Raw genomic sequence first — 25,560 nt, 5'->3', positions numbered from 1 at the left:
TGAAGCGAACTGACGCCCACCATGAAGATGCAGCACAACCACGAACGCAAAGCCAACAGCCGGATCACAGCTCACCAGCTCAAATCCCCCAGCAACTAAGACTAACCTGAGCACAACCAAGCCCCCACCTGAACAGAACACACCCCCAGCCAATCAGAGCACAGCCAACCCCCCAGCCAATCAGAGCACAGCCAGGCCCCCACCCAATGAGAACACACCCCCACCCAATCAGAACACAGCCAAGCCCCCACCCAATCAAGTCACACCCCACTAGCAGTTAAAAGGAAGAAGCAGCTGCAAGCTCACATTACTCTGAGAAGCACAGAGCCGAAGACACAAGCCTGAAGATGATGAATGAGACTTCATCGAAACGTCGCTTAGATACTTCCAATTTTACGCAGGAGAAAACCCGAATAACCAAAGATCGATCTATCTATCTATCTATCTATCTATCTATCTATCTATCTATCTATCTATCTGTATGTATGTTGTGACTCGGAGGTTTGAGCCTGCTCTGTTAGAGGACACAGACTTGGACAATGAGGAAGAGGAGGATTTGGCTCTGAGGTTTGAGCCTGCTTTGTTAGAGGACACAGACTTGGATAATGTGGAAGAGGAGGATTTGGCTCTGAGGTTTGAGCCTGCTTTGTTAGAGGATTTGGAATTGCCTTCCTCCCCAGGACTTTCCTCTTTGGCAAGACCTTCCTCCCTGGTTGTGCCTCAGGTGTCGGCAGATAACCAGGAGGGCGTATCAGAGCCTCTGACTAAGGATCAAGCTGAGGAATGTTGGTTTGATGCGAGGCAAAGACGTAGGCAAAAGCATGAGATGCAACGCAGAAAGAAAGGACAAATCAGAGAATGAGATGAGGGACTGACGCCCCACAGGGAATAAAAGTGGGTGTGTTAGCTCTGGGTTCTTGTTCAGGACGTGTTAATTTGTGAGAGAAGCTTCAAAAGATTCTCTGTGTGGCGATAGCTTGTGATTTATGTTCTTGCTTTATTGTTGGACTTGGCAGACAGCTTGTGTGAGACTGCCAAGAACTTTCTCGGCTCAAGGAATTTAACCCTGTCATTACTGGACTTGTTTGCTTGTTTATATTCATTTGGAAATTTGGACTTCTCACCTCGTTGGCACAGGTGAGACATAATAAATATATATATATGTGAACACAGATGAACACTATACAGAAGCCTGATGATGGCAGATGAGATTCTGCCGAAACGTTGCTATAACTTTAAAAGCACAAAGCTGAATGCCATATATATATATATATATATATATATATATATATATATATATATATATATATATATATATATATATATATATATATATATATATATATATATCTTTTCTTAAGTTTTTTTTGCAGGTACTTACATGTATGGTATTCAGCTTTGTGCTTCTGTATAGTGGTCGTTTATAATAACTATAATGATGTGGAAAATACACAAACAAAGCTGAACACCACACACACATATATATATGTTTTCATAGATTTTCACGGGTACAGGTATGTAGGTCTAGGTGTATTCGGGTCTTTTCCCGTGTAAGATTAAGAGTATGTTGGCGACGTTTCGGCGATGTCCCACTCGCCATCCTCAGGCTGGTGCTTTCAGCTTCATGCCAGTGCAAGCAGTGTGTGATCGGAGCTGCCGTCTCTCTATAAATACTGGTGGTGGGGGCTGGTGTGCTGGGCTGGTTGGCTGCGCTGCTGCCTTTTGATTGGTTGATGGAGTTGATGTTGGTATAATGGGCTGTGTGATGGCCTTGTGAGTTTTGTTGTGGAGATATCCTGGATCTTGTGCTGTAATCTCCTGGGTCATTTGTTTTGTAGTGATCTTTTTTCCATTAGCCTCTCGTGTCCCCACATGACCCCCCCTGATATCTCCAGCTCAAACAAACCCCAATCAGGCACCCAGATGAAACCTAGCTTCCTAATAAATGATAGCCGTCCATTTACTCGGAGCCAAGCTGCACTAAAAGCCTCCAATACAAGAAACACAATGTTGCCAGCCAATCAAGACAAAAAAAGCTACAAAACAGACAGAAGATATTAGAAACACCAATCAAGCAGAACACAGCAAACTCCAAGACCAATAAACACAGACCGAGACTCCCAACCAATCAGGATGAAGAAAAAACCATTCTGGCACAGCAGTAGGCTAGCCCCAAATTTAAAACTGAAACAAGTGTAAAAGTCTGACTCACAGATGAACACAATACAGAAGCCTGATGATGGCATATGAGATTCTGCCGAAACGTTGCTACAACTTTAAAAACACAACTATAATGATGTGGGAAAATGCCCGAACAAAGCTGAATACCATATATATATGTTTAAATTTTAAACTGTATAGGCAAACTATATAGATATATAAACTACATAGCTTTAAAAAAATTAATTGTTTTTATATTTATCTTTTTTAATTTGTAAGATACTTAGAGTCTCCTAATTGGAGAGGTGGGCAGCATATTAAATTAATCAATGTTTCAGACATGTTATTCCAATACTTACAAAGAGAGTTGTATATCAAGAATATATGTTTAGAAGATTTCATCATCTTCAAATCACCCAATGAGTTTTGTGTCATTGGGTGTCATTTTACAATACAGAAACTGAATTGTTAGTTAAAATATTTTCTTTTATCATATTTCATAAAAAAAAAATGCCGTATCAGGCACAGGAATGAAATTGTAATAGATCCTAATTCATTAAAAAATATCTATTCTATGAGACCATCTAATAACTTTGACAGCTGAATCAATATTCCATGACAAGTGGACTGTTGATAAAAAGCAACAAAACTATTAATGACAAAATGTATAAGATGCATAATAGAGATGTTACATTAGAGACTTACTATTAGCAAACTAAAATTTAACATATCTTTGCAAATGAATATATGCATCACAGAAAGAAATAAAAACTTTATTGATATGCTGATTTGTTATACTGAAAGAATTTAAAAAGAAGCTTTCTATAGAAGATATACTTGATATTTATATACCTGATATTTAAGAATTAAATATTTTCTGAAGAAAAAAGGGTTTGGCTTATACTTTAAAATTATAAGGAAAATATATTGTTATTTTCAGTGTTAGAAATGGTCTAATACAATTAAGGAGTATGAGAATTTATATTTTAAATGGTCTGTATTAGTATTCTTTTTCTTTGATTCAAGAATAATTTTTTAAACTATTTGGCTCATAAAAATATAATTTGAATAAATAGGCTATTTACATAGAGAATTACTGCAATGAGAAACATATAGTTTGCATATTGAATAGTTAAGAATTTTTATTATAGTGTAAGCTGTTCTAAATGTGGAAATTTATTTATTTGTCATTCTTTGTTTGTTTGTATCCAACCTTTATTAATTATATATATCTCAAAGTGACAAACATACCTAACGCAACTTCCTCCTCCCATTTTGCCCACAATAAGAACACTATGGGGTATGAGAGAGTAACTGGCCCAATTGGCTTTCATGGCTAAGGCAGGTCTGAATTTATGGCTTCCTGGTTTCCAGCCTGGTGCCTTTGTCTTATCCAAATCTACCTATGGCATTAGCAATGATTTTGTCCCATTTTCTGCTGCTCCTGCTTTCTTGAATCATTCCTCCTGCAGGCTAAACTGCCTTTTATAGCACAGTTTAATCCGTGCCCTGCAATACCTTCAGCTATTAATTGTAAAGCTCTTCTCCTTCTCCTTCTTCTTTTCCTCCTCTTCTCTCTCCCTTTTTTCCCTTCTCTTCCTCCTCCTTCTCCTCCTCCTTTCTCCTTCCTAGCTTTTCTTTTAATGGAAAAGTTGGGGGAGATTCAGATTTTTTTTAAAAAAAATCTGAAAACGAATAGTAGTCAAGTAGTTTTTATGTACATTCAATGAAGAAACAGTTTTACTGTGGATCAATAGGACAAGTTTTTCTCTGTGTAGGAAGTATGGATATACATCACTAAAACTCATATACAAAGAGATATACCCAAGGCAAGATCTCTTTATTGAATTCTTTAGCAGAAGGCAACACTATGGTAAATTTTGAACAAAGCATACATTATAATCAGAAATATGATAATAGATTATATGACATGTTCTGTACCACCAGAATAAAAGGCAACATTTTAATATGCAAATTATTGATAAAAAGTAAAGCCGTTCTTTTTGTATATGCATAGCCTTAATTCTCATTATGTTATTAATTACTATATGAATGCAAATAAGAGCTACAAGAACAGCTGAAACAGACCTCTTTCTTTGGAAAATATGAATACATATGGTTGGTGTCCCAGTTTTTGTTTGTTCATGGTACCAAAATGATCAAATGACAGGAACATAAATGACTTCCCACTTCAAAGTTAAAGATTAAATACATGTTTGCCATATGCTGGGTGGTGAATCACATATTGATAACTTGGTTATAAGAAAGCAAGTCCAGAAAGTATTTAATATAGTTGAAGTTGGAAACCACAGGTTCACATTTAAACTGCTAGATTAGGATCAAATTAATTTGAAGGAATGAGATCACATATGAAATCAAAAAGATGGGAAGAATCAGGAGATGGGAAAGGGAAGGCCAGAAAGTAGGAGCAAAATGGAAAGCTGAAATGCACCAGAGCTAAATTCATATCTTGTATTTATACTATTCCTATAAATCTGTGATCCAGAAGTGGTATTCAGCAGGTACTGATCAGTTCTACAGAACCAGTAGCGGAAATTTTGAATAGTTCAGAGAACAGGTAAATACCACCTTTGGTTGGCTCTGCCCCCATCTATTTGCTGCCTCCTGAGTCCCAGCTGATCAGAGTCCCAGCTGATTGGCTGGGTCTTCTTTTGTTACCTTGCACAGGAGAACAGAGCTGGAAGGCAGGTTAGTGGAGTGGGAAGGGAATGGGGATTTTATAGTATCTTTCCCCTGCCACGTCCACCAAGCCACACCCACCAAATCAAACCACACCAATCAAGCCACACCACACCCACCAAACCACACCCACAGAACTGTAGTTTAAAAAAATTGAATATCACCACTGCTGTGATCTCATAATATTCCCACTAGACAACTGAGCCAATTTACTTTCAGCTCACCTGAACCACAAGAATAAACAATCTGAGGCCAATTTACAATTAGAAATGCTGCAGGCCCTATAGAGATTTGGGAAAGTGTATTTTCCCATTTGTGAAAATTCTTGGTTTCTTTACTTCTGGGCTGTTAGATACTTCCATGTACAGAATAATTTCATTAGTTGACTGACACAGTTGGATGCGCTTAACACACATGCATGATTAATAAACACATACAAAGAAACTTGCATGTAAATTTATTATCTATTACTCTATTGTAAAGCATTTCCAGTTTCTTTTTTTTTCTTTATAGCAATTTTAAGATTCAGGGTACCTTACAGTTTTCAGTTACTTATCAATTCTCCCACCACCACCTGTTTCCAGTCAATATCAGATAGTTTTGCCCATGGGATATTGATTTGGATAAAGGAGAAAGTAGATGAAAGGGAACAGAAAAGTAATTATCTCCAAGTTCTTTTAATCATGCCTATCATAAGTGACAATATAAAACCAGTCTATTTTTATTTTTTGGATTGCAGAGCTCCTTCTATTCATAAAAAATCAGAGATGACTAGGAACAAACATGTTCAAGTAAAGAAATAGGCTAAATATCACAAATATCAAAGTTCATGGCAGCCACTTGTATGCATAAATGGAAGCCCAACACATTTTTGTGTTATTATAGTAGCTGTAGAATAAAGGATTAAAACCCACAAGATCATGAACTATAAGTGAGGTGAATATTTCTTTTTTATTTTCCATTGAAAGTAATTTCATATAGTTTGTATATGCAACCTGAGGAAAAAACCTGCTTGTTTTGAATTCCTAATATAACTAGCACAGCCTAATTGGCAAATAATTTTTTCAAAAGTTACATGAAGGAAAATACAACTTGATGCACACTTTTAATTATTCCAATCCAACCAATTACACTTCTTTACCTGTATACTATGTACTCCTAGAATTATGTACATTGAGAAAAATCATTACTGCCTTGTGCATTTGCTTTGCTGTAGCAGATAAATATGCCACATAAACCATAGTCATTTTAAATAGAGGGATTGGAATAAATCCATTATTTTGGTATCTTGCTTTGTGCAACATTGTGACAGAGCAAGAGAATTTACAATTTAAAATGCATTTGGTTGTGCTTTAACTTTTGCCGCAGTGAAGAACTTCACATTTTTTTCCCTGTCCTTCATATTTGTAATGGTAGCTTGCCAAGAAGAAGCGTTGCCAACTTGGATTTAAAAAGAAAAAGTAAAAAGCTTAAGTTAGTCATATGCCATCATCCAAAACAATCCAAACTGGAGCCAATTTAGTGCACATAAGTTAAAGATGAATTTATGCTGTTGAGCCTCATAATATGTGTAACCAACAGGGAGCTGTCTGGAGAGAGGGATTTTTGCAAATCTTTCTGCTAGATCAATGAGCCAAATGCAAAATTTAACAACCAGTGGTATCATGTTGAATTGTCATATTCCCTAGGGGAGTTGAGTCCAGCAACCAATGAGTGGATTACACTGATCCATAAATGCAATTTTTCATCTGTGACAGATATAATGGTTTTATTCATATTGCATAACTGAGAGAGAACAACAGATAATGAATCTTTTTTTAAAAAGAGTAAATGTAGAATTTTTAGCAGGTGACACTGGACTTTTCAAAGAACACATATATCAAATCTGAATCAAGTCTTTTCAAGTTTTTTCATGACCCTTCTGATTGAGAGATACTTATTTCCAGCCATTCAACTTTGTTAACAAATAATAAAACATTTTTATCTATCTATCTATCTATCTATCTATCTATCTATCTATCTATCTATCTATCTATCTATCTATCTATCTATCATCTATCTATCTATCTTTGGATGGAATGTTGTTACCACAATCCAGAAAGTGAAGCCAAAATAAAGAAGCGAATGGGATCAGGATACATATTAAATGTGGTTTTATTTTCATTTAAATTTAATACAATTAAGTCACAGACTCAATACTGTACAGATCCCATCAGTCAAGGAATTTTGGTGGGCGGGGTCTAGGAGAAGATCTTTGTCTGCCATGGTTCCTGCCCTTTGGAACATCTTACCGCTGAGATGAGATTGGTTCCCAACCTCCTGACTTTTTGTAAGAGCCTTAAAATCTGGTTCTTCCAGAGGGGTTGGGGTCCCAATGGGGGAATTTTACACTGAAGGTGGTTGACTAACTAATTACACCTCCCCCTACCCCATATATATGGCTCCCTCCTTTTCCATGATTTTGTAGAGGATGCAATAATGCAGTGGCTTAATGATGTTGGAACTGCTGGCCAGAAATGGTTTGCACTCCAGCAGTTCGAGCCTGGCTCTGTGTGATTGGGTGAGCTCCTGTCACTTGTTCCTCAGTTCCTGCCCACCAGGCAGTTTGAAAACATGCAACCCGGGTGCTGCTAGTCAGCTGGTGTAAACTAGTTCTCCCCTTGTGGTGCACCAAGGATAGGCATGCAAGCACATTTTGTCTTGCACTTGTACATTGCTTTGACATTGTATGCCATACACTAAATAAATAAATTAATGATTTGTCTCTTCTATAATTTTATATTCTATGATTTTAATGTTTTTAATGTGTATTATGTTGTAAGCTCCCCAGATTCTTTTGAAATGAGATAAGTGGCAACTAAATTTAATTAATAAATAAATTTAAATGCAATTAATATGTTACTCCTTGAATGTTGCTGGTAAAGTTTAAAAGAGTAATGGTGGTTAATTGCAAATCTTTCACATCTTCAGAACGTGTGGCTCTGTGCCCTTGGGTTGTGGCACTTGTAGATTATAAAGACAAAAAAAAAGGAACTCCATAAATATATACCATATTATAATTGAAGATGCAGCATAAATCTATTTAGCCCCCAAAACAATTATCTTGAAATCTGATCTATATAGCCATAATATAGATCAAAGTGGGGCTATAAAATACTTGCCAGAACCATAGAAACTTAATCCAATGAAAAACAAATTGCAAAAACTGACTTCAGAGAACAATTAGAAAAAACAATTACTACCAACCTACCTTCAATCAAGGACCTGTATACTGCACGAATCAAAAAGAGGGCTGTGAAAATATTTACAGACCCCTCACATCCCAGACATAAACTGCTTCAACTCCTTCCCTCAAAACGACACTATAGAGCACTGCACATCAGAACAACTAGATACAAGAACAGGTTTTTCTCAAACGCCATCACTCTGCTAAACATAATTGTTAAACAATAATTGTTAAACTGTAAAAACTGTACTCATCTGAGCAAAACAAAGAAATTAGGCGCATTCAACTGGAATTTTCATATTAGCTTTCTCTGGGGATTAACAAATCATTATTTATATTTCCTTATCTACTCCTGGACACATATAATCTAGTCAAGAGCTGGGATTATATTAACACATGTTCTATTAAAAATTAAGGATGACTTTTTCTTTTTCTTAAAACTTATGTATTACACCTCTGTAGACTTGTGGTTACATTAGAAAATAAAACTTTCTGAAAAGAGACTTCACCTTTAGTTCTATCCAGTAAAATTGAACACATACCCACATATGTCAATGTACATACATACACACTTTTACAGGACCCATTCATTTAAAGCTTTGATTACACTATTTCTCTTGTGCAATGTCTTTCATGTTATTTTTTTCCATTATTAAAAGATTTTGTATAAATACAGTGCCTACAAAAACTCCATGGCTAAGAAGAGAAAAGCTGAAGAACAGATTTTGGAAGTTCCAATCAACAAAAGGAAATCTCTGTTAATGAAGCCTCGCCACTACAATCCCATCTTGGAAGGCAAAGGAGAGAATGAAGGCAGGACACACTTTCAGGACAGTAATAATGTTCTCCAAACAGGTATGAAAAAGCATGGATTCTAACTTAATCAATATTTCCTAACACTCTCCAAAGAACAGAAGGGAAATCCTATCACTAGACACTCTTCAAAATTTTATCAGAAAGCCAATGTAGTATCGCTGTTAGCCTGTAAAACAATTGGGGACATAGCTCATTGGAGGACTTTGGACCAGGCATTCTTATTATTCTTATTGACCTGACTTGTGCTGCAAGAATGGTACATTGGTGAGAATGATAATGGTAGTGATGATGATGATGATGATGATGATGATGATGATGATGATGATGATGATGATGACAACGATAAAATTAAAAGTGGATCATGTTTAGGATTTAGGGTGTGTAAAATATTCTAAGCTGGAAACATTCTGAGCTCAAAACAACCATTCCAACGATTTGGTGCTCCAAGCAAAACATGCTCAGTGTTTATCCCAAAGGTGCTTTTTCCAGAGGTAACTAAACTTTCTGGTTTTTCTTTGAAGACTTTTGCTTCACATCCAAGAAACTTCTTCGGCTCTGACTGGATGGTGGGGAATGGAAGGATTTATATTCCTTGCAGACAGCTGGTCATTTGTAAGATAATAAATCCTTCCATTCCCCACCATCCAATCAGAGCTGAAGAAGCTTCTTGGATGAGAAGAAAAATGTCTTCAAAGAAAAACCAGAAAGTCTAGTTACCTCTTGAAAAAGCACCTTTGGGACAACCATGACCTGGATGACTGAGAATCTTCATAGTGTTTCATACACCAGAATGGAATATTCTAGATTCTTCTCAGAACTATGTTTAGATTTCATTTTCTAGCTTGTGATTAGGTTATTGTTTAAAAATAAATATCCCAGCCAGTAGAGCAAGAGTTATAACAGATACTACTATTGGTTTACCACATGGGGTGAAATGGTTGGTGGGATGGTGGGACAAATAGCAGTTATATCATGACTATTATGTTGGTTTAAATTTGTGCATTTATATGTGCTCATACGTACTCATGTCTGCTGTTGATATTGAGCTTTTAGTGTACATTTAAAATGGTAAAACCTGGGTGTTGATTCTGTTTTATACTGAGTTTTGGTGCATATGTGCACTATATGCATTATATATATGCATGCATTTGTGTCCTGTAGTATTTTGATTTTGCTTTACTAAAATACTACTCAACATCCCCTCCTTTTTTTAAATTATAACAAAAAAATTTTTTTTACTGGCCTTGGGTTAGAGTTAAACAGGCAGGCTACCAATAGAAATACGGAAATTGTTACTTGACTTTACTAAGTAGAAACTGTTACTATTTGGGTATTTTAAATAAATACACTTGGTCAAATTTCATATAAATTAGGTGGCTGATAGCAATCAAAATGGATTGTCGTCCCATCTAATTATATAATCCCAAGTAAAAATGGGAAGAGTTTGTTTCAAATTTCTGAAATAGTCAAACACACTTTAAGTTTATTACATTGGAATATGGTCTTTTCAAGCCATGTTTAATTTTGTTCTGTCAGAACACTTCAATTTAAACAAAAAAACATCTTGAGTAAAAGTGTTTCTTTCCAAGTTCAAAACAAAGCATATTTTCTCTTGTGTGAATGCCTCTGCTTTGTTGATCAAAAACCTGATGAATCATTTCTTTAAATACAGTAAATACAGTGTGAGTCAGGAAAACAAACCAGTTGAACAAGTCTGCTGAAATCAAAATTCCTGTAAATTTATAGAAATCTAATAACAAATTAATACAGAATTAATCATTGAAAATTGTTTTGTCAAATATCTAAAACAATGAGATTATAAATTCATTTTGTGTAAGATTCAAGTTATAGGTAGCAGGATCTCTTAATCTGCAATCATACACATGAGAATAAATTCCATTACATTTATTGGATCAGATTTAGTAACTTGTTTTTATGATTGCGTACAAGTTACCTAATCTTTTTCAGTCTAATGTATTTTTCAGGATTGTTGTCGGAAAATAGGAAGTGGAGGTATGTTCTAAAATAATAATAATCAAACATATACTTGATCTATACCAGGGGTGTCCAACCTTTCACCTTCCCTGGGCCACATTAGAAGATGAAAATTTGGTTTGGGCTGCACATATAATAAATTATTATAAAATAATTATATTATAAAATTATATAATAAATTATAAATTATTTTTATTATTTATTATTAATTATTTATTAAAAATTATTTATTTTTTATTAATTTTCCGGCCAAATTTTGTGGGGTGGGGGGAGGGGGGGAAGAAAGCTCGCCCGCCTCGCGCCTACCTCTCCTCCTGCAAATGGCCCGGCTGGATGCGGCAGGACTGGAAGGCGAGGACTGGGAGGCTCGGTGCAGCAGCAGCAGCGGCGGGCAGCGGCGACGGGGGCAGAAGCGGCGGCAGGGGGGCAGAAGCGGCGGCAGCAGGGGGCAGAAGCGGTGGCAGTGGCAGGGGCAGAAGCGGCGGTGGCGGCGGGGACAGAAGCGGCGGTGGCGGCGGCAGAAGCAGCAACAGCGGTGGCAGCGGCGGCGGGGGCAGAAGCGGCGGCGGGGGGGCAGAAGCGGCGGAGGCGGGGGCAGAAGCGGTGGCGGCAGTGGGGGCAGAAGCAGCAAAGGCGGCGCCCGCCTTTTCTGTTGCTGCTTGGCGTGGCGCTTGCCTCGCCCCGCCTCGCGCCTGCCTCTCCTCCTCCTCCTCGCTGGCTCTTGCCAGAAGGTTGGGGTGGGCACTGGGCTGCATTACGAGGCGACCTGGGCCGCATGGGTTGGACAAGCCTGATCTATACAAACCCAACATCACCTAAAGAACTGGTAGCTGTGATTTTACATTTTCTCTGTATAATAATAATATATTACCATGAGAGGGGGGGAGCAGACCAGAGGTGGTATTCAGCAGGTTCTGACCAGTTCTGGAGAACCGGTAGCAGAAATTTTGAGTAGTTTGGAGAACCAGCAAATACCACCTCTGACTGGAGATTTTACAGTTTCCTACCCTGCCATGCCCACCAATCCACGCCCACAGAACCAGTAGTAAAAAAATTTGAATCCCACCACTGGAACAGACATAGGATTATGCACACTACTAAATCCCCCCAAAATGACAGGGGGCAGGTACAATAGTTTGTTTCATAGTTCATTTAATTTATTAAATTTAGACTGTAATTGTTATGATTCCCAGAAATTCAAGGTAAAGAACAGAAGGGCATTAAAAATATTAAGAGTTATAAATTAAGAGAATTAAAATCAAAACAAACTACAAAAAAATACAAACATAAAAATTCAAAAAAAATGAAAACTGGGGGTGGGGAGTGTAACAGGAAAAAAAGGGGAAAAGGGAAATGGAAGAAGAAAGAAAAAAAGAAGTGATTTCATCCTGGCAGGGTTTTTAAATAGCTTATCACTTATCTCTGAATAAAGCATAATCTCCATTCTCCCCATAGCTAATCTCATAGTTAAGAAAAACAAAGTTCAAATGCTACTTCAATCAATCTTTCTTATCAAAAGTCCATTAAGGACAACTAGTTACAACTGTTTTCCTCTTTTAAACCTGGTCAAACAAGACAATCTTATAAATCTTTGTTGATTTTAAAAAAATATTTTTAATCCATTTTTTAAAAAAGTCCCAGACATAGTTTGCTTCTCATCTGTGTTTCAAAACAAAATTCCATCAAAACTTTAACAGATTTCTTTTACACCAATAAGTAAAATTTATCCTTCTGTTTGTCACTTCTAAAAAAGTCCTCCCAAATTTTAGCAAAGCTGTTTTGTGCATCCAGAAAAAAAAATCCAGATCAGTTTCCTAGTTTAATATCTGCTTGTTTCCTTTAGGGAATGAGTCATCCAACAGATTCATTTGTTTTACATTTAAATCCTGCTTCAAATTAATTTGATACACATTCATTGCAACCCATTCTTGTTTCACAACTTCATTACAATACGCTCTGTCAATTTTATTAAGCATTTCATCCATTATGTCCTAAAACATGGCTGAAAAGTACTCAAAACTTTGCAGCAATGATTTCTGCTCCCATTTCTTTATCCTCTGGCTCTAATGTCTGACCTTCAAAGTCTCCTTATCATTAAAAAAAAAAAGGATCCTCATTTTCCCATAAGGAAATAATTATCTTTTAAATAATCAAAACTATAATTCCAAATCTTTCTGCCCATTAATCAGTTTTTAAATTTCAAATATATATATTAAGCATCCTTTTGCTGCATAGTCCAAAAAAGCCATATATTTTTAAAACTTTTAAAATCAAAATTATCTCACTGTCTTTTAAGGAGGTAAAAACTCACCTGATGAGTTCATTAAAACCTTGCCAATCCAAAGGGTCTTCATTTCTCCAATAGTCAAACACATTTTTAAAAATCCAAAAATATATTAATGATTATACCTTTCCTAAGTGGTACAAGTTAATAGTCTAGCTATAGAATTCTAAAACATTTGGACTTTTTAAAAATATTTTTCAAAAGTCATCCCATAGAGAATTCAAATAATGTGTACTTAAGGTACATGTCGTCCTAGCTAATTCTATTTATTTATTTATTTATTTATTTATTTATTTATTTATTTATTTATTTATTTATTTATTTATTTATTTGATTTGCCAATTGTTTACAAGATAATAAGTATAAGTGTATACATAGTTGTGAATACATGAAATGGGTACATATAAGAAAAATAAAAGAATAAGAGAAACAATAGAAACAAATTCTGACTTAATAGTCTAAAACTGATATTACATGAGCAGATACAGTATGATTGATACTGACAGTTGCATAGCAAGGGTCATGGCAGATTCTAGAAATAAATCCAAAGTGTAAAAATAAGACATAATGTTTTCTTTCCTCTGAGCTATTTTTTAATTGATTAACTCTGTCTTAAGTGGACTAAAATTCAATCCTCACACCCAATCCACTGCCCCCACTTTATTGTTTTAAAATATTGATTTGGAACTTGAATTTTTTATTGGATTTGAATAGATAGAAGATATCTGAATTAGGTTTCATGACTATTTTAGTACACTATCAAGACCTTGGATACAGGCAAACCACTCTTTTTCCTATGTTGCACATGGATTTACCATACTGATCTATGTCTATCAATCCATATTCTTAGCAGAACAGAGGTATAGCCATTAGAAGACCTTTTAGCCTTCTCTGTCAGCCTTAGAATGAACGATTGCATCCGTTCATAAGTGAGAAGATTTCTCTGCAGTGATATGTAGGCTAACATGTATAGGATTAATCAACTTGTCTTCTGGCTCTATAACTAACAATGCATGCCTGACTGATTCATATTTCCAGACACCAAGCATAGTTTTGAAGAAAAGTCATTTACATTCATGCTAGTTCTACATAACAGTGATCCTGTGCAGTTAAATGTTTAAGATGTACTGAGGAATTCCATAAAATAAAATGGTTCCCCAGTCTCAAAGTTGGAGTGAAAGAAGAGGTATAATTTAGATCATTTTAATTCTCAAGTAGTTCTTCGCATAGAGCTTTTGTCTGATTGTTGATGGTCAAGTCATAATGTTTTCTTACTTCTTTACATGAGCATGTGGGTGTGAATGCATGTGTTCATGCTCAGAATTTACTGGTAATTGTATTTGTCCAACTGAGTAAATAATCTTTGTATATGGTTCAGAGTCCATTCTAGAAACAGATTTAAGCAATGCCAATGCTAGGAGGCTGCCTTGCATTAGTATTTTCATGAATTTAATGGACATTTATAGATCAAGGGACATATCATATTGGTATCCAGCAAGTTTCATGTTGTTTCAGCCCCTCAGTTATTATTGTGTACGTATATGTGATTAATAGTCACATGCATTCTTCTATGGGGGAAGAGGAGTGTATTGCTAGAATAAATCATGCCCTATTTCCTATTTCTGAATAGCTGTTAGGGTAGTAATGATCTCTTCTGAATAACCTCAAACTGATTTCATATGACATAAACTCCAATTCATGCATCTATCTACAAGGAAAATAGCTCTATAGGACATTTCTGTACTATTGACTCATGAATGTTAGATTGGCTGTTGGGGAATTTTTTGTTGTGAAAATGTAAAACATTCATTAAGAGTTTTCCCTCTATTTACCACTTTCCTCTATTTATTAAAATTTAATTAATTTAACTGGAGAAAAGGGGGAACAATAGGAACTTTACTCAGACTTTGCCTGTCTTTTATTAGGACATCCATTAATAAGTGTTTGAATTTTTGTTATCTTGCCTGATGTTCTTGATTGCTCCCTTCTATCCCTTGAAGAAAGAACATTTACAAATAAAGTTGTGTTGGAGTTTTCAAGTCAGGCAATAACAGCAACAGTAACAACAAATGCCTGACAAGTAGTTCAAAAAGGGCTCCATCCTTTGGTATGGGGCCCAGTTTCTGGAAGAAAATGTGTAAGAAACAATTAATAAATATTTTTCTTTTAATGTATAACAAACAGTTGAACCAAACAATTATGTAAACTGGAAATGACCCAAAACGCTAACAGTTTGGCAGCTATAAAGTGAAACACATTGTAGAGGCACATGTGCACTTTTATCCTCCTCCCCCCTTCCACAATAATCTGCACTTAATAGGAATATTTTAAACTATGTAACTAAGCAACAGAGGTAATTGTTGCTTTCTAGAGCTTTTGTTAGGCACTCCACCATAGCCCAAATATGCATAATTAGGTATAATGTCTATAAATCATTATTGTACACATGTGGGTAGTTAAGTGGCTTGAGAGAATAGTTCAATGAATTGGACATATTCACCGAAAATGCTTTTTATTTGTTTTCGGTAGTTGATAATACTTTGAAATTATGATAACCCTTTATACTTTCTCTTAATAGCTTACTGTTGCTGAGACAAAACTTGATTTGCATTTCTGGATGATATTTAAGTTAATATTTAAACCCAGAGTTGGTTTGACATGGATTCCGCAAAGAACCAGACTGTCTTATTTTTTATTATGCACTTGTTTATCTCATTTTTTTCTCTTCTAGGAAGTAAAGTGCAAAACGTTCCAGTTTATATTGAATGCATCCCAACAAAAGAATGCACCCTATAATCAGCATTATTGAAGGGGCTAGTGTTGTGGCTAAATTCTTCCCTTCATCCAAAAATGCTTTTAGTTACTATGGTAATATTTACTTGATCCTGGCAGACCAGTGTTGATTTTAGGGAGATAATTACCAGAAAGGAAGATGATGGAGATGTATTTTGGAGTGTCCTTGTCAGGAAAAAAAATGTTTAGAAAAAAAAGTAGATAACACAAAGGATTTGTTGTCTTTTGGCATTTGAGATTCTTTTCCTTGTAGCTACTACCAATTGTTTTGTCATGTAATCTCAAAGAAAAAGTGCTTCTCAGTAAAGGACATGTATATGTTGAAATTCTTTAAGAAATCTAATACATCATCTTTTAATAATATAATCAATTCGAAATATAGAGAATTGGAAAAGAATTAGCATTGTCAAAGAAGATTCAGAAAAAAAAAATGTTTTCATCAACATGAGAAAAGTGTCAGCTGCCAGTTTCTGTATTATATTTGTGTTTTTGCAAGCTCTATTGCTTCAAAGCAAAAATTAAATACACCCATAAGTAAGAGAGGCATTTTTCCCACTGTTCAGCATATCCATGTTCATATTGATAGTTTACCAATTTAGCACACAATAATTCACTAATCAATTCAGTGATTTCATTCTGCATTCAATTATGAAGTTGCCTTTAGCTTTACTTTGTATCTATGGATTGTTTTTCCATGAATTCAGTAAGCCAGGTACAAAATATCTCTTTTACATAGTGTTGCATACAAACCCAGTCTCTTTCTGATAATATTTAACTTAAGAAGAATTATAGATATGTCTGTCTGCCTTAACATATGAAGCAGTGGTCACAATACAAGTCACATCTCACAATATTATAGTTGTTTTATATTTTGGGACCAATTATATAATTTTATCATGGATAATAGTTTGGTTATTTAGTGTACTTTATGTTTATTTCTTTAAAGGAATGTTTTGCACAGTATAATTTCATATAAATCAAGAAAGAAACTTTAAATGAATTTTAAGAATGTTTGACCTGGAGTATTCTCACTGACATTGATTGATTGATTTTGTGCCATCAAGTTTTTTCCAGTTCTTAAAAACCACATAGGTAGCATTTTCCCAGGATCTCTTTGACATAGGTAGATTAATTTATAGTTAACAGATTTGTTGATTGTGGCCAAAACAGAAGTACTTTAACTTAGTCTTCTCTGTTTCTCTCTATCTAGAAAACACCACTTTAATGTCAGCAAAAAGTATCTCATATTTCAACATGCAAGAAAATGATCTTCAAAAGGACAATTTCACAAACTGCCAGGACACAATGACCAATACATTAATTAATTTTGAAAAAATAGCAAAAGATGCACCAAATTCCCTAGAGAATGATAAACTAAGTGATAGTGACAACCATCCCTTAAAAACAGAGAATAAGAACATTGCTGCATGTTATGGAATTAATTCTTCTGTAAGAAGGGACAGAATTACTGTTCCACATCCACAATACTGTTCTTCAGAAGATAATGAAAGTAGCTCTGAAATTCTGGACAATGAATGGGATAGTTCCTCAAATTTTTCTGAAGAGATAAGTATAAAACTGCCTTTAAATAAAACATTTCTTGTAGGGTGTAATCAGGAAGAGGTTCTAAAAACACCTGGTGTCAAAGCTGAAGAAAAAGATGTTAACAATTCTGAAACTTTTGGTAGTTTGAGATCTGAGCTGCAAGAATCACAGGACTCACATGTTGACACTTTCAGCAGTAGAATGCAGAATCCATTTCCAGATTGTGAAGAAGATGATTATCTATCAGAAAATACAGAACAGTCATTTGACTTGGATAAAACAAAACAGAACTTAAATTTGTTGGAACAAGCGATAGCTCTTCAGGCAGAGCAGGGTAACGTCTTTAATAGCACTTACAAAGAACTGGACAGGTTCCTACTGGAGCATCTTGCAAGTGAAAGAAGACAAGCCAAAATAGTTGACCTTGGTGGTAGAGCAGTCTTTAACCACAAGCGTAAGTCTACTTCCTTTGTACACAGTAAATTACACATTCAGTTAAACTGTTTTGAGTTTTAGCTAGAACATTGGCTTTTGAGCACTCCATTGGGTTTTTCACTCATGTTTAATATGATATAAAAAGTTTTGATAAGGAATTTCATGCTTTCCTGCCTCCATGGCTATTACAAAAATGATACCAATAAATGGGAGATTTTCTCCAGGGCTTCAACAACATGGCTGCCCCCCAAAATTCCTTTCCATTCCCTTTCCCCTGCCCCCTGTGTTGAAAAGTACTGCTTGAATGGTTATTTATACAATTTATACATGACTTCTATTTGTGAAAGATTTCAACTTATCATGGAAACATTTAGTGGACTACATTCCCATCACTAGTTTGCAATGGTGCAGTATCCTCTTCTTCCAAACATCTCATTATTGTGTTATGATTCAGGTAATGGGGAGAACAGAAAGAGATAACTTTCTTTACTTCCACAATACTATAGGTAATCCTCGATTCATCACCAGAATTGAGCCCCAAATTCCCATTACTAAGCAAGAGAATTGCAAAGTGAGTTCCAGTTCATTTTACAGCCTTTCCTGCCAGAGTTGTCAAGTAAATCATTGTAGTTGTTAAATTAGTATCACAATTTTTAAATACATCTGGCTTCCTCATTGACTTTGCTTATCAGAAGGTCACAGAAGATGATCACCTGACCCCGGGACACTAAATATGAACCAGATGCCAGGCATCTGAATTTTGGTCACGTAACCCTGGGGATGCTATAATGGTGAAAAACAGTCATAAGTCACTTTTTTAGTGTCATTGTAACTTCAAATGGTCACTAAATTAATGGTTGTAAGTCAGGGATTACCTGCATTTGATTCAGTTGGAAGTGCAACAAAGCTCTTTGGATTGACCCAGTGACAAACAAAAAACAGTGCACTACACATAGAGAAAACACTTCTGTGGGTGTGTATTTCTGATCCAAAATTATATTTTAAACAATAAAATCATTTTAGAGGAAATATTACCATACCATATAGGTACAGTATGTGTAACTAAATCATCTCTGAATATAATATCTATCCTTGCATATTCCACTGGGTTTGTTAAATGATAAGTTTCTAGTAAAAGCTAGATCATTCACAGTTATAGGATGGATTTCAAAATGTTTTTAGCTGTGAATTTTAGAATTTTCACTGCCAAACTTATCAATAGGTAAATTTTATGATGTTAATTGTTTGAGCAATGGAAGATCTTTAGGAGAAAATAATTCCATGTAAAAGAATGAATGTAATTTTACTTTGAATTGTATTGTATATTGTATCTATTAATAATATTTTATCTGAAGTTATTATACTAAAGAAGACTATACAATGTATGGGTTCCAAAATATGCCTGCTATATTAAAGGATAGTTTCTTTGTAAACTCTTATCAGCCTGACTGGCTTTTATCTATTGTAGAAATATGGTATTGTTACATTATCTTTATTTCTGCTAAATGATATCTTCCAAGTCTATTTTCATGTTTTCTTGTGACAGTAGCATAGGCTTTGTTAACTCAGAACATGAGATAGAGAATCCACATTCACCGACCTAAGCAATCTATGTATCCAGGGTCCCAGAAATGTCATATAGGGCCTGAAATGGCATCATTTAAGCCAGGGGTGTCAAACTCATGTCATCACAGTGATGTCATATGACATATCAGGACATTTTCTCCTTTGCTAAACCGGCCGTGGGCGTGGCCAGCACATGACGCATCTGGTCCACTGGCCAGGAGTTTGACAGCCCTGATTTAAGCATTCCATCAAGTCAACAAAGATTACTATGTATTACTGGAACATATAAATGTATCATAACAGGAAATGCATGTAAAGCCAAAGGCCCACAATATAAAGATGTTGGGAATCTGATGCCTGGTAACATTTTGACATGGAGTGTCTAGAAATTATATACGAGAAAGACCTTGAGAAAAGGAAAAAGATTATGTCTAGGGAATAGTCACATAAGACAGAGCATAGTCTACAGCTGCATAATGAAAAAGAGGCTCAGGAGGAACCCTCCCTAACTTCTCAAGATGTAAAGGACACAGCGTAAGATCTGTACTTTCAAAGTTGCAAGATTCTGTTAATATAATCTTTCAATAAAGTAGAATTAGTTCATCTACTCACCTTTCTTGTCTAATCTACCTAAGAAGGCTGACATCTCTTCACTGGAGCCATTTAATTTTGATTGGAGAAGTATACCAGAGATGGAATTCTTGAGAGTGGCCATGGGTTTCTTCAGTAAGATGATATGAAGGGCACATTATGGAGAAAACTTGAATAAGAGCTATTAAATTAACTGCATGGAAAAAAGACAGGAAGCCATAATTGTATACTTACTGAATATTCCAATTATAACTGCAAACTATTTGCCTTACTGTTAGAGACAAACATCCAGACTCACACGTGAAGAAATCAGTTCGTTGTTTTGTTCAAGCCTATACACAGGAATTTTCTCAAACTAACAGTTTGCATGTGAGTGAGATTAGATAAAGTTCAGTGACTTTCAAAGGTGGGATGGGATTATAGTTTTGACTTCTTGTGAGCCCATAGAGATTTCTGGCTAATTCCCTGTTTGATTCTTCCCTCTGGCTTAGCCAGTCTCTCTCCAAAATTTACCACTGTAATTTGAAAATATTATGGAAGCAAACAGATCACTTGGTGTTGGTGGAGACAGTTAAAGACATTAAAATGTGTATGTGCCAAAAATGCAACTGGTTAATATAGAAGATACACTAAATTATTTCATTTTGATAAACTGATCAAACTATATCTACGTAATGGATCCAGTCCTTTTTAATGATATATATCTGTAGAAGAACTCTTATTTATTTTCAGTCTGCCATTTTATTGAGGATGCAGAGATGACTCTTGAAAGTTATTTAAATTTAATTCAGTGGCATTTCCTTATTTTGAAGAAAAATGCATACATGTTTAAGATTTTAAAAGTTATATCTAAGGATGGGACAGATAGATCCAGACAATTTTGTTTTTAATTTGTCTGCAAAAAATGAAAAAAAGTCAAACAATAATACTTCAGTTTTTTGTGTCCCTTTTTCAGAGAGAGAAGTGAAATGTTCTGTTTATCTTAAATATATGTTAAAATCATGTATTTGAATAGCAAGAATAACAAATAATTTTAAACTTTATCATTCTATTAGTTTCAAAATTCAAATGCTTATATGATCATTATATTTATCCTTTTTCAAAAGCAAGAAAGGGTCCATTTGTTTTAGAATAAATAAATGCAATATATAAGGCAAACAGAACTTTTTTACAGGGTTTAATGGAGAGATTAGCATATTTTGTATGCTTATTTTTGCTGCACAAACAGGAGCTTCACATCTAATAAGAATGAAATATTATATAATTATAGCTTTAGCTTGTCAAAAAATCCTGCACTATACTTTTAGCCATGCTGGTATATTGGTTATATACAATTCCTAGTATAAATTCCTTAATAAAGCATCTTGATAAAAAAAATCAACATAAGAATCTAAGACATTGTTAGGGTTCTATATTTTGGGATGGATGTATGATTTTGTTCAGAGCAATCCAACTTTCCCAGAGCCTGATAGCTAGTTGTTTAGCTAGTTATTTTTCCACTCATAGATAGTTCCAATTTTTTGGCACATGACGCAAATGTCATTGCAAATTCTAACACCATATGTCTTAGTGCAAAAATAACAAGTCATTATTTAAAGTAGGAAGTTAAATGTTGTCTAGCATTTCAGGATTTATTAACACCTTGAAAGAAAATTGCTTTCTATCCTATTACTTAAAAGTGCTCAGCTATATATAAATATATAATTTACAGTGTTCCAGCCAGACTGTCTGTTCTGTTTTTTTCACAGATGTACCCAGGCCTGAAAAAAGAGAGACCAAATGTCCCATTCCAGGGTGTGATGGAACAGGTCATGTGACTGGATTGTATCCTCACCATCGCAGTCTTTCGGGCTGTCCTCATAAAGTCAGAGTGCCACTTGAAAGTAAGTAGAAAGTCTTCAGTACAGAAAACACTATGTCACACCACTGGCATGATGACACAAGGCATAGCCTTTTATAAGGGTCATAACTGTATTAACCAATAGCAAGGATCTGCATTATAACAGTGGTATAATTTCATGTCCATTTCAGTGATGAAGATACACTATTATTTATGGGATGAAAAGTCACTAAAGCACCTGAAATTAATATTCCAGAAAAATCTCAGATCCAGAAGGGTGTTGCTTAAGCTGAATACAGTCCATTGCTGAGCAAAACCAGCCTGGCCTAAGGGACCAGATCAGATAAAAACCATGCCATCATAACTAAATGATAATCTTATATCTACTTCACCCTACCACTGCTGGGTAATACTGCATGGGTAAAACTCCAGAACAAAAGCTCAGCACTATGAAACTTAATTGGGTAAGTATCCCTCAACTTCTAGGTATCTCACAGTGTTTACCAGAGTATTCTATTTCAAGTGCCCAGACTCCTAGATTAAGTAAACGAGTGCCAAGATTTTACAAATAAATACATAAAGTCAAGCCTTGTTTGAGCCAAGCTGGAAATGGATGTGGAGACCTCTTGGAATGACTCCAGAAATGGTTTGACATTGATGACTTTTTGATGATTTTTCAACTTCCCAGTCTCTCACATAGCCTTGATATTTCTTGGTACCAGACCTGATTATCAACACTAACCAGGTCTGAACCTGCTTAGCCTTTAAAAGTTTAGCTAAAAGAAACAAACACATTCACTGAACATCTTTCAAGAGCAATAAACACTACAATTTGATAAAGCTTTAACATTTGGTGCATTTTTCTCTTATTTGTATTTGACACCTTACATTATAAAACTACTTACCTATTGTGATCTTCTTCCCTTCGCTTACAGGTAACCTCTTTTAATTTTTTTTTCTTTCTTTCCTCCCTCTTTGAAGGGTAGTGAGCAATAAGTATTGGTGGTAAGAAAACAGAGTTCTAAACAGCCTTCCAACTGTACAATTTGAGACAAAAAGAGAAGTGTGAGGTAGCACACACTATGCAGGTTATAGCATGGACACCTAGTTTGTATGCTGGCCCAAAGCCAAGTTTATGCAACTTTTTATTGGTCTTGGAGAATGGAGGCTGGGGGTTCTTTGCTGCTACAAATCCTCAATATTGCTCCTCTCATGTTTTGTATGAACACCTTGGCCATCGTCAGGATTACTTTACCTTCATAACTATATCTATAATTCAAGAAGATTAGACAAATCAGAACACTATCATGATATCAAGCCATACCAAGTTAAATCAAAGGATGGGCAAAGCACCATCTTATTATCCATTAGGCACAATGCCTAGGGCCTACAAAAGTTTGGGGTATTCTAAAATTAATTATATTTAAGTTTGTATTATTATTTTATGATGCATGAATTTATTACAATAATAAGCAAACATTCTAGTTCAATACAGGTAGTCAACTGAAGTAAAATTTCTGTTGCTTAAGCAAAGCAGATTTTAAATGGGTTGCACTCCCATTTTGTGATTTTTTTTGCTGCAGTTGTGAAGTGAATCGCTGCAGTTATTAAGTGAATCATGTAGTTGCTAAGCAGATCTGGCTTCCACCTTTGATTTTGCTCGTTGGAAACTGGCTGGGAAGATTACAAATGGTGATCATGTGACCTCACTAAACAACTGATTGCAAATTGAAGACTACCTGTACTGACTAAATTTGTATCATTCCAATTTTATTGGAATTAAATTTGATTTGGGACTTAAAATCAAATTTTCATCCTGAAAATAAAAATTAAATTGGATGCTATTTTGTTTCTCAAATGCAAAAACCAATCAGGTCTAGTATCACTGAGCATGCACATACACACTCACATTCTGACACACCTACTAGGATGTAAGTGAATTGAACTTCCACTTTGCAATCACTCTAGGAAATAAACATAAGTGGGCATTTGAAATGAAAATACTGCCTTATGCTCTTGGTCAAAATAAAATTCCCTATGATTTATTGAAGAATATATACCTAGGGAATATCTTTATAACCCTAAGCCTTTTGCCTCTCTTGGCAGATTGATTTTTATGGCCTCTCATTGTGCTAAAAATAATTGCTACACTGATAGACTACGGAAATAATGTGCTTGGCGCCTCCTGAGGAAAAGGGTTTATATATTTGGCTATTTATTTAAAATATAAAATAGGTATGTTACACTTATGGGGAGAATCACAAATCTGTTATTTCCTGTAGGATTTTTTTTTACATATTTCATGTTCGGTCTAAAGAGAACAGAAGAAAATTTCCAAGCAATCTTGCAAAAGGGGATAATTTAATTCCAACTTGTTGTTGAAAGCAGAAATAAGCTACAGGAAGAGAATTATTTATTAAATTTATACAATCCCTTTCTAATGATATGAATAGGCATTGTGCCTTGGAATGGTAGGTGTGCTGCCTTTGGTGTTTTCATTTCCCTGAATATATGGAATACAATTCCATTGAGTAACAGTCAGATCAACAATTATGTGGCACAGAGCTGGTGATTTGGGGTTTCTTCAAGACTGTATGATGACTCGGAAAATATTCCATCAACTTCAGAGCTTTTAAATGGCACAGCCATGCTGTTCTGTGAATTTAAGTAAAGACTGAGGCCAGTAATAGCCTTGTAATTCAAGGGATATCTATTATGAATGAAGGTGAATATACGTATCCCAGGATAATTCTTCAGGATCCAATCTGGGTTAAAAGTTTTGTCTTCTGACCTTTGGATTCATATGAAAGCCCATTCTCAGAGAACTACCACACACAGAACAGCCTAAAGCACACAAAGTAGTAAGGATGGGCTCCAGCACGAGTTGGAATGCTCAGTAGAAAAACCTCTGGTCCCGGTGACCGACTCAGTTTGGGTCCTGGATATCTATTATACTTGTCATTACTATCCTCTTCTTTTCTATGACCAGCAACAGATAACCTGATCCAAAATTTATTTATTTTATTTATTTTATTTCTTATTTTATTTATTTTATTTTTATTTTATTTATTTTATTTATTTTATTTATTTTATTTATTTTATTTATTTTATTTATTTTATTTATTTTATTTATTTTATTTATTTTATTTTATTTATTTTATTTATTTTATTTATTTTATTTATTTTATTTATTTTATTTATTTTATTTATTTTATTTATTTTATTTATTTTATTTATTTGTCAAACATGTACAAGGTAACAAGTATAGGTATGAACATAAAGATGAACAAAAGAAGTAAATACAAATAAATGAGGACTGTAAGACAGGGATGGTAGGCACATTGGTGCACTTATGCACGCCCCCTTTAAGGACCTCTTAAGAATGGGGTGAGGTCCATGGTAGACAGTTTGAGATTGAAGCTGTGAGGGTTTGAGGCAGTAACAATGGAGTTGGGTAGAGCATTCCAGGAGTTAACCACTTTGTTGCTGAAGTCCTATTTTCTGCAATCGAGTTTGAAGCGGTTTACCTTGAGTTTGTATTGATTGTTTGCCTGTGTATTATTGTGGTTGAAGCTGAAGAAGTCATTGATGGGCAAGACGTTGTAGCAG

General features: G+C 35.1%; 1 protein-coding gene across 2 annotated transcripts in view; it reads left to right on the top strand.

The window, feature by feature from the left end:
• Positions 1 to 25,560, top strand: part of ST18 (ST18 C2H2C-type zinc finger transcription factor) — a 154,562-nt gene that overhangs the window by 81,988 nt on the left and 47,014 nt on the right. For both annotated transcript variants that reach the window (XR_015748895.1, XM_026670296.2), the window contains exons 5-7: positions 8,763 to 8,941; positions 17,185 to 17,973; positions 21,860 to 21,994. Coding sequence is in view for 1 of the 2 variants with exons in the window: in XM_026670296.2 (XP_026526081.2) it covers positions 8,763 to 8,941; positions 17,185 to 17,973; positions 21,860 to 21,994 (1,103 nt within the window). In the remaining variant the exon portion in view is untranslated. The remainder of the gene's footprint in view (positions 1 to 8,762; positions 8,942 to 17,184; positions 17,974 to 21,859; positions 21,995 to 25,560) is intronic.

Source organism: Notechis scutatus, chromosome 3 (assembly GCF_049901735.1).
Source record: "Notechis scutatus isolate UNSWTSFEM ecotype Mainland chromosome 3, rNotScu1.2, whole genome shotgun sequence".
Classification (NCBI taxonomy): domain Eukaryota; kingdom Metazoa; phylum Chordata; class Lepidosauria; order Squamata; family Elapidae; genus Notechis; species Notechis scutatus.
The sequence above is the reverse complement of the archived record's forward strand: the minus strand, read 5'-3'. Positions and strand labels throughout refer to the sequence as shown.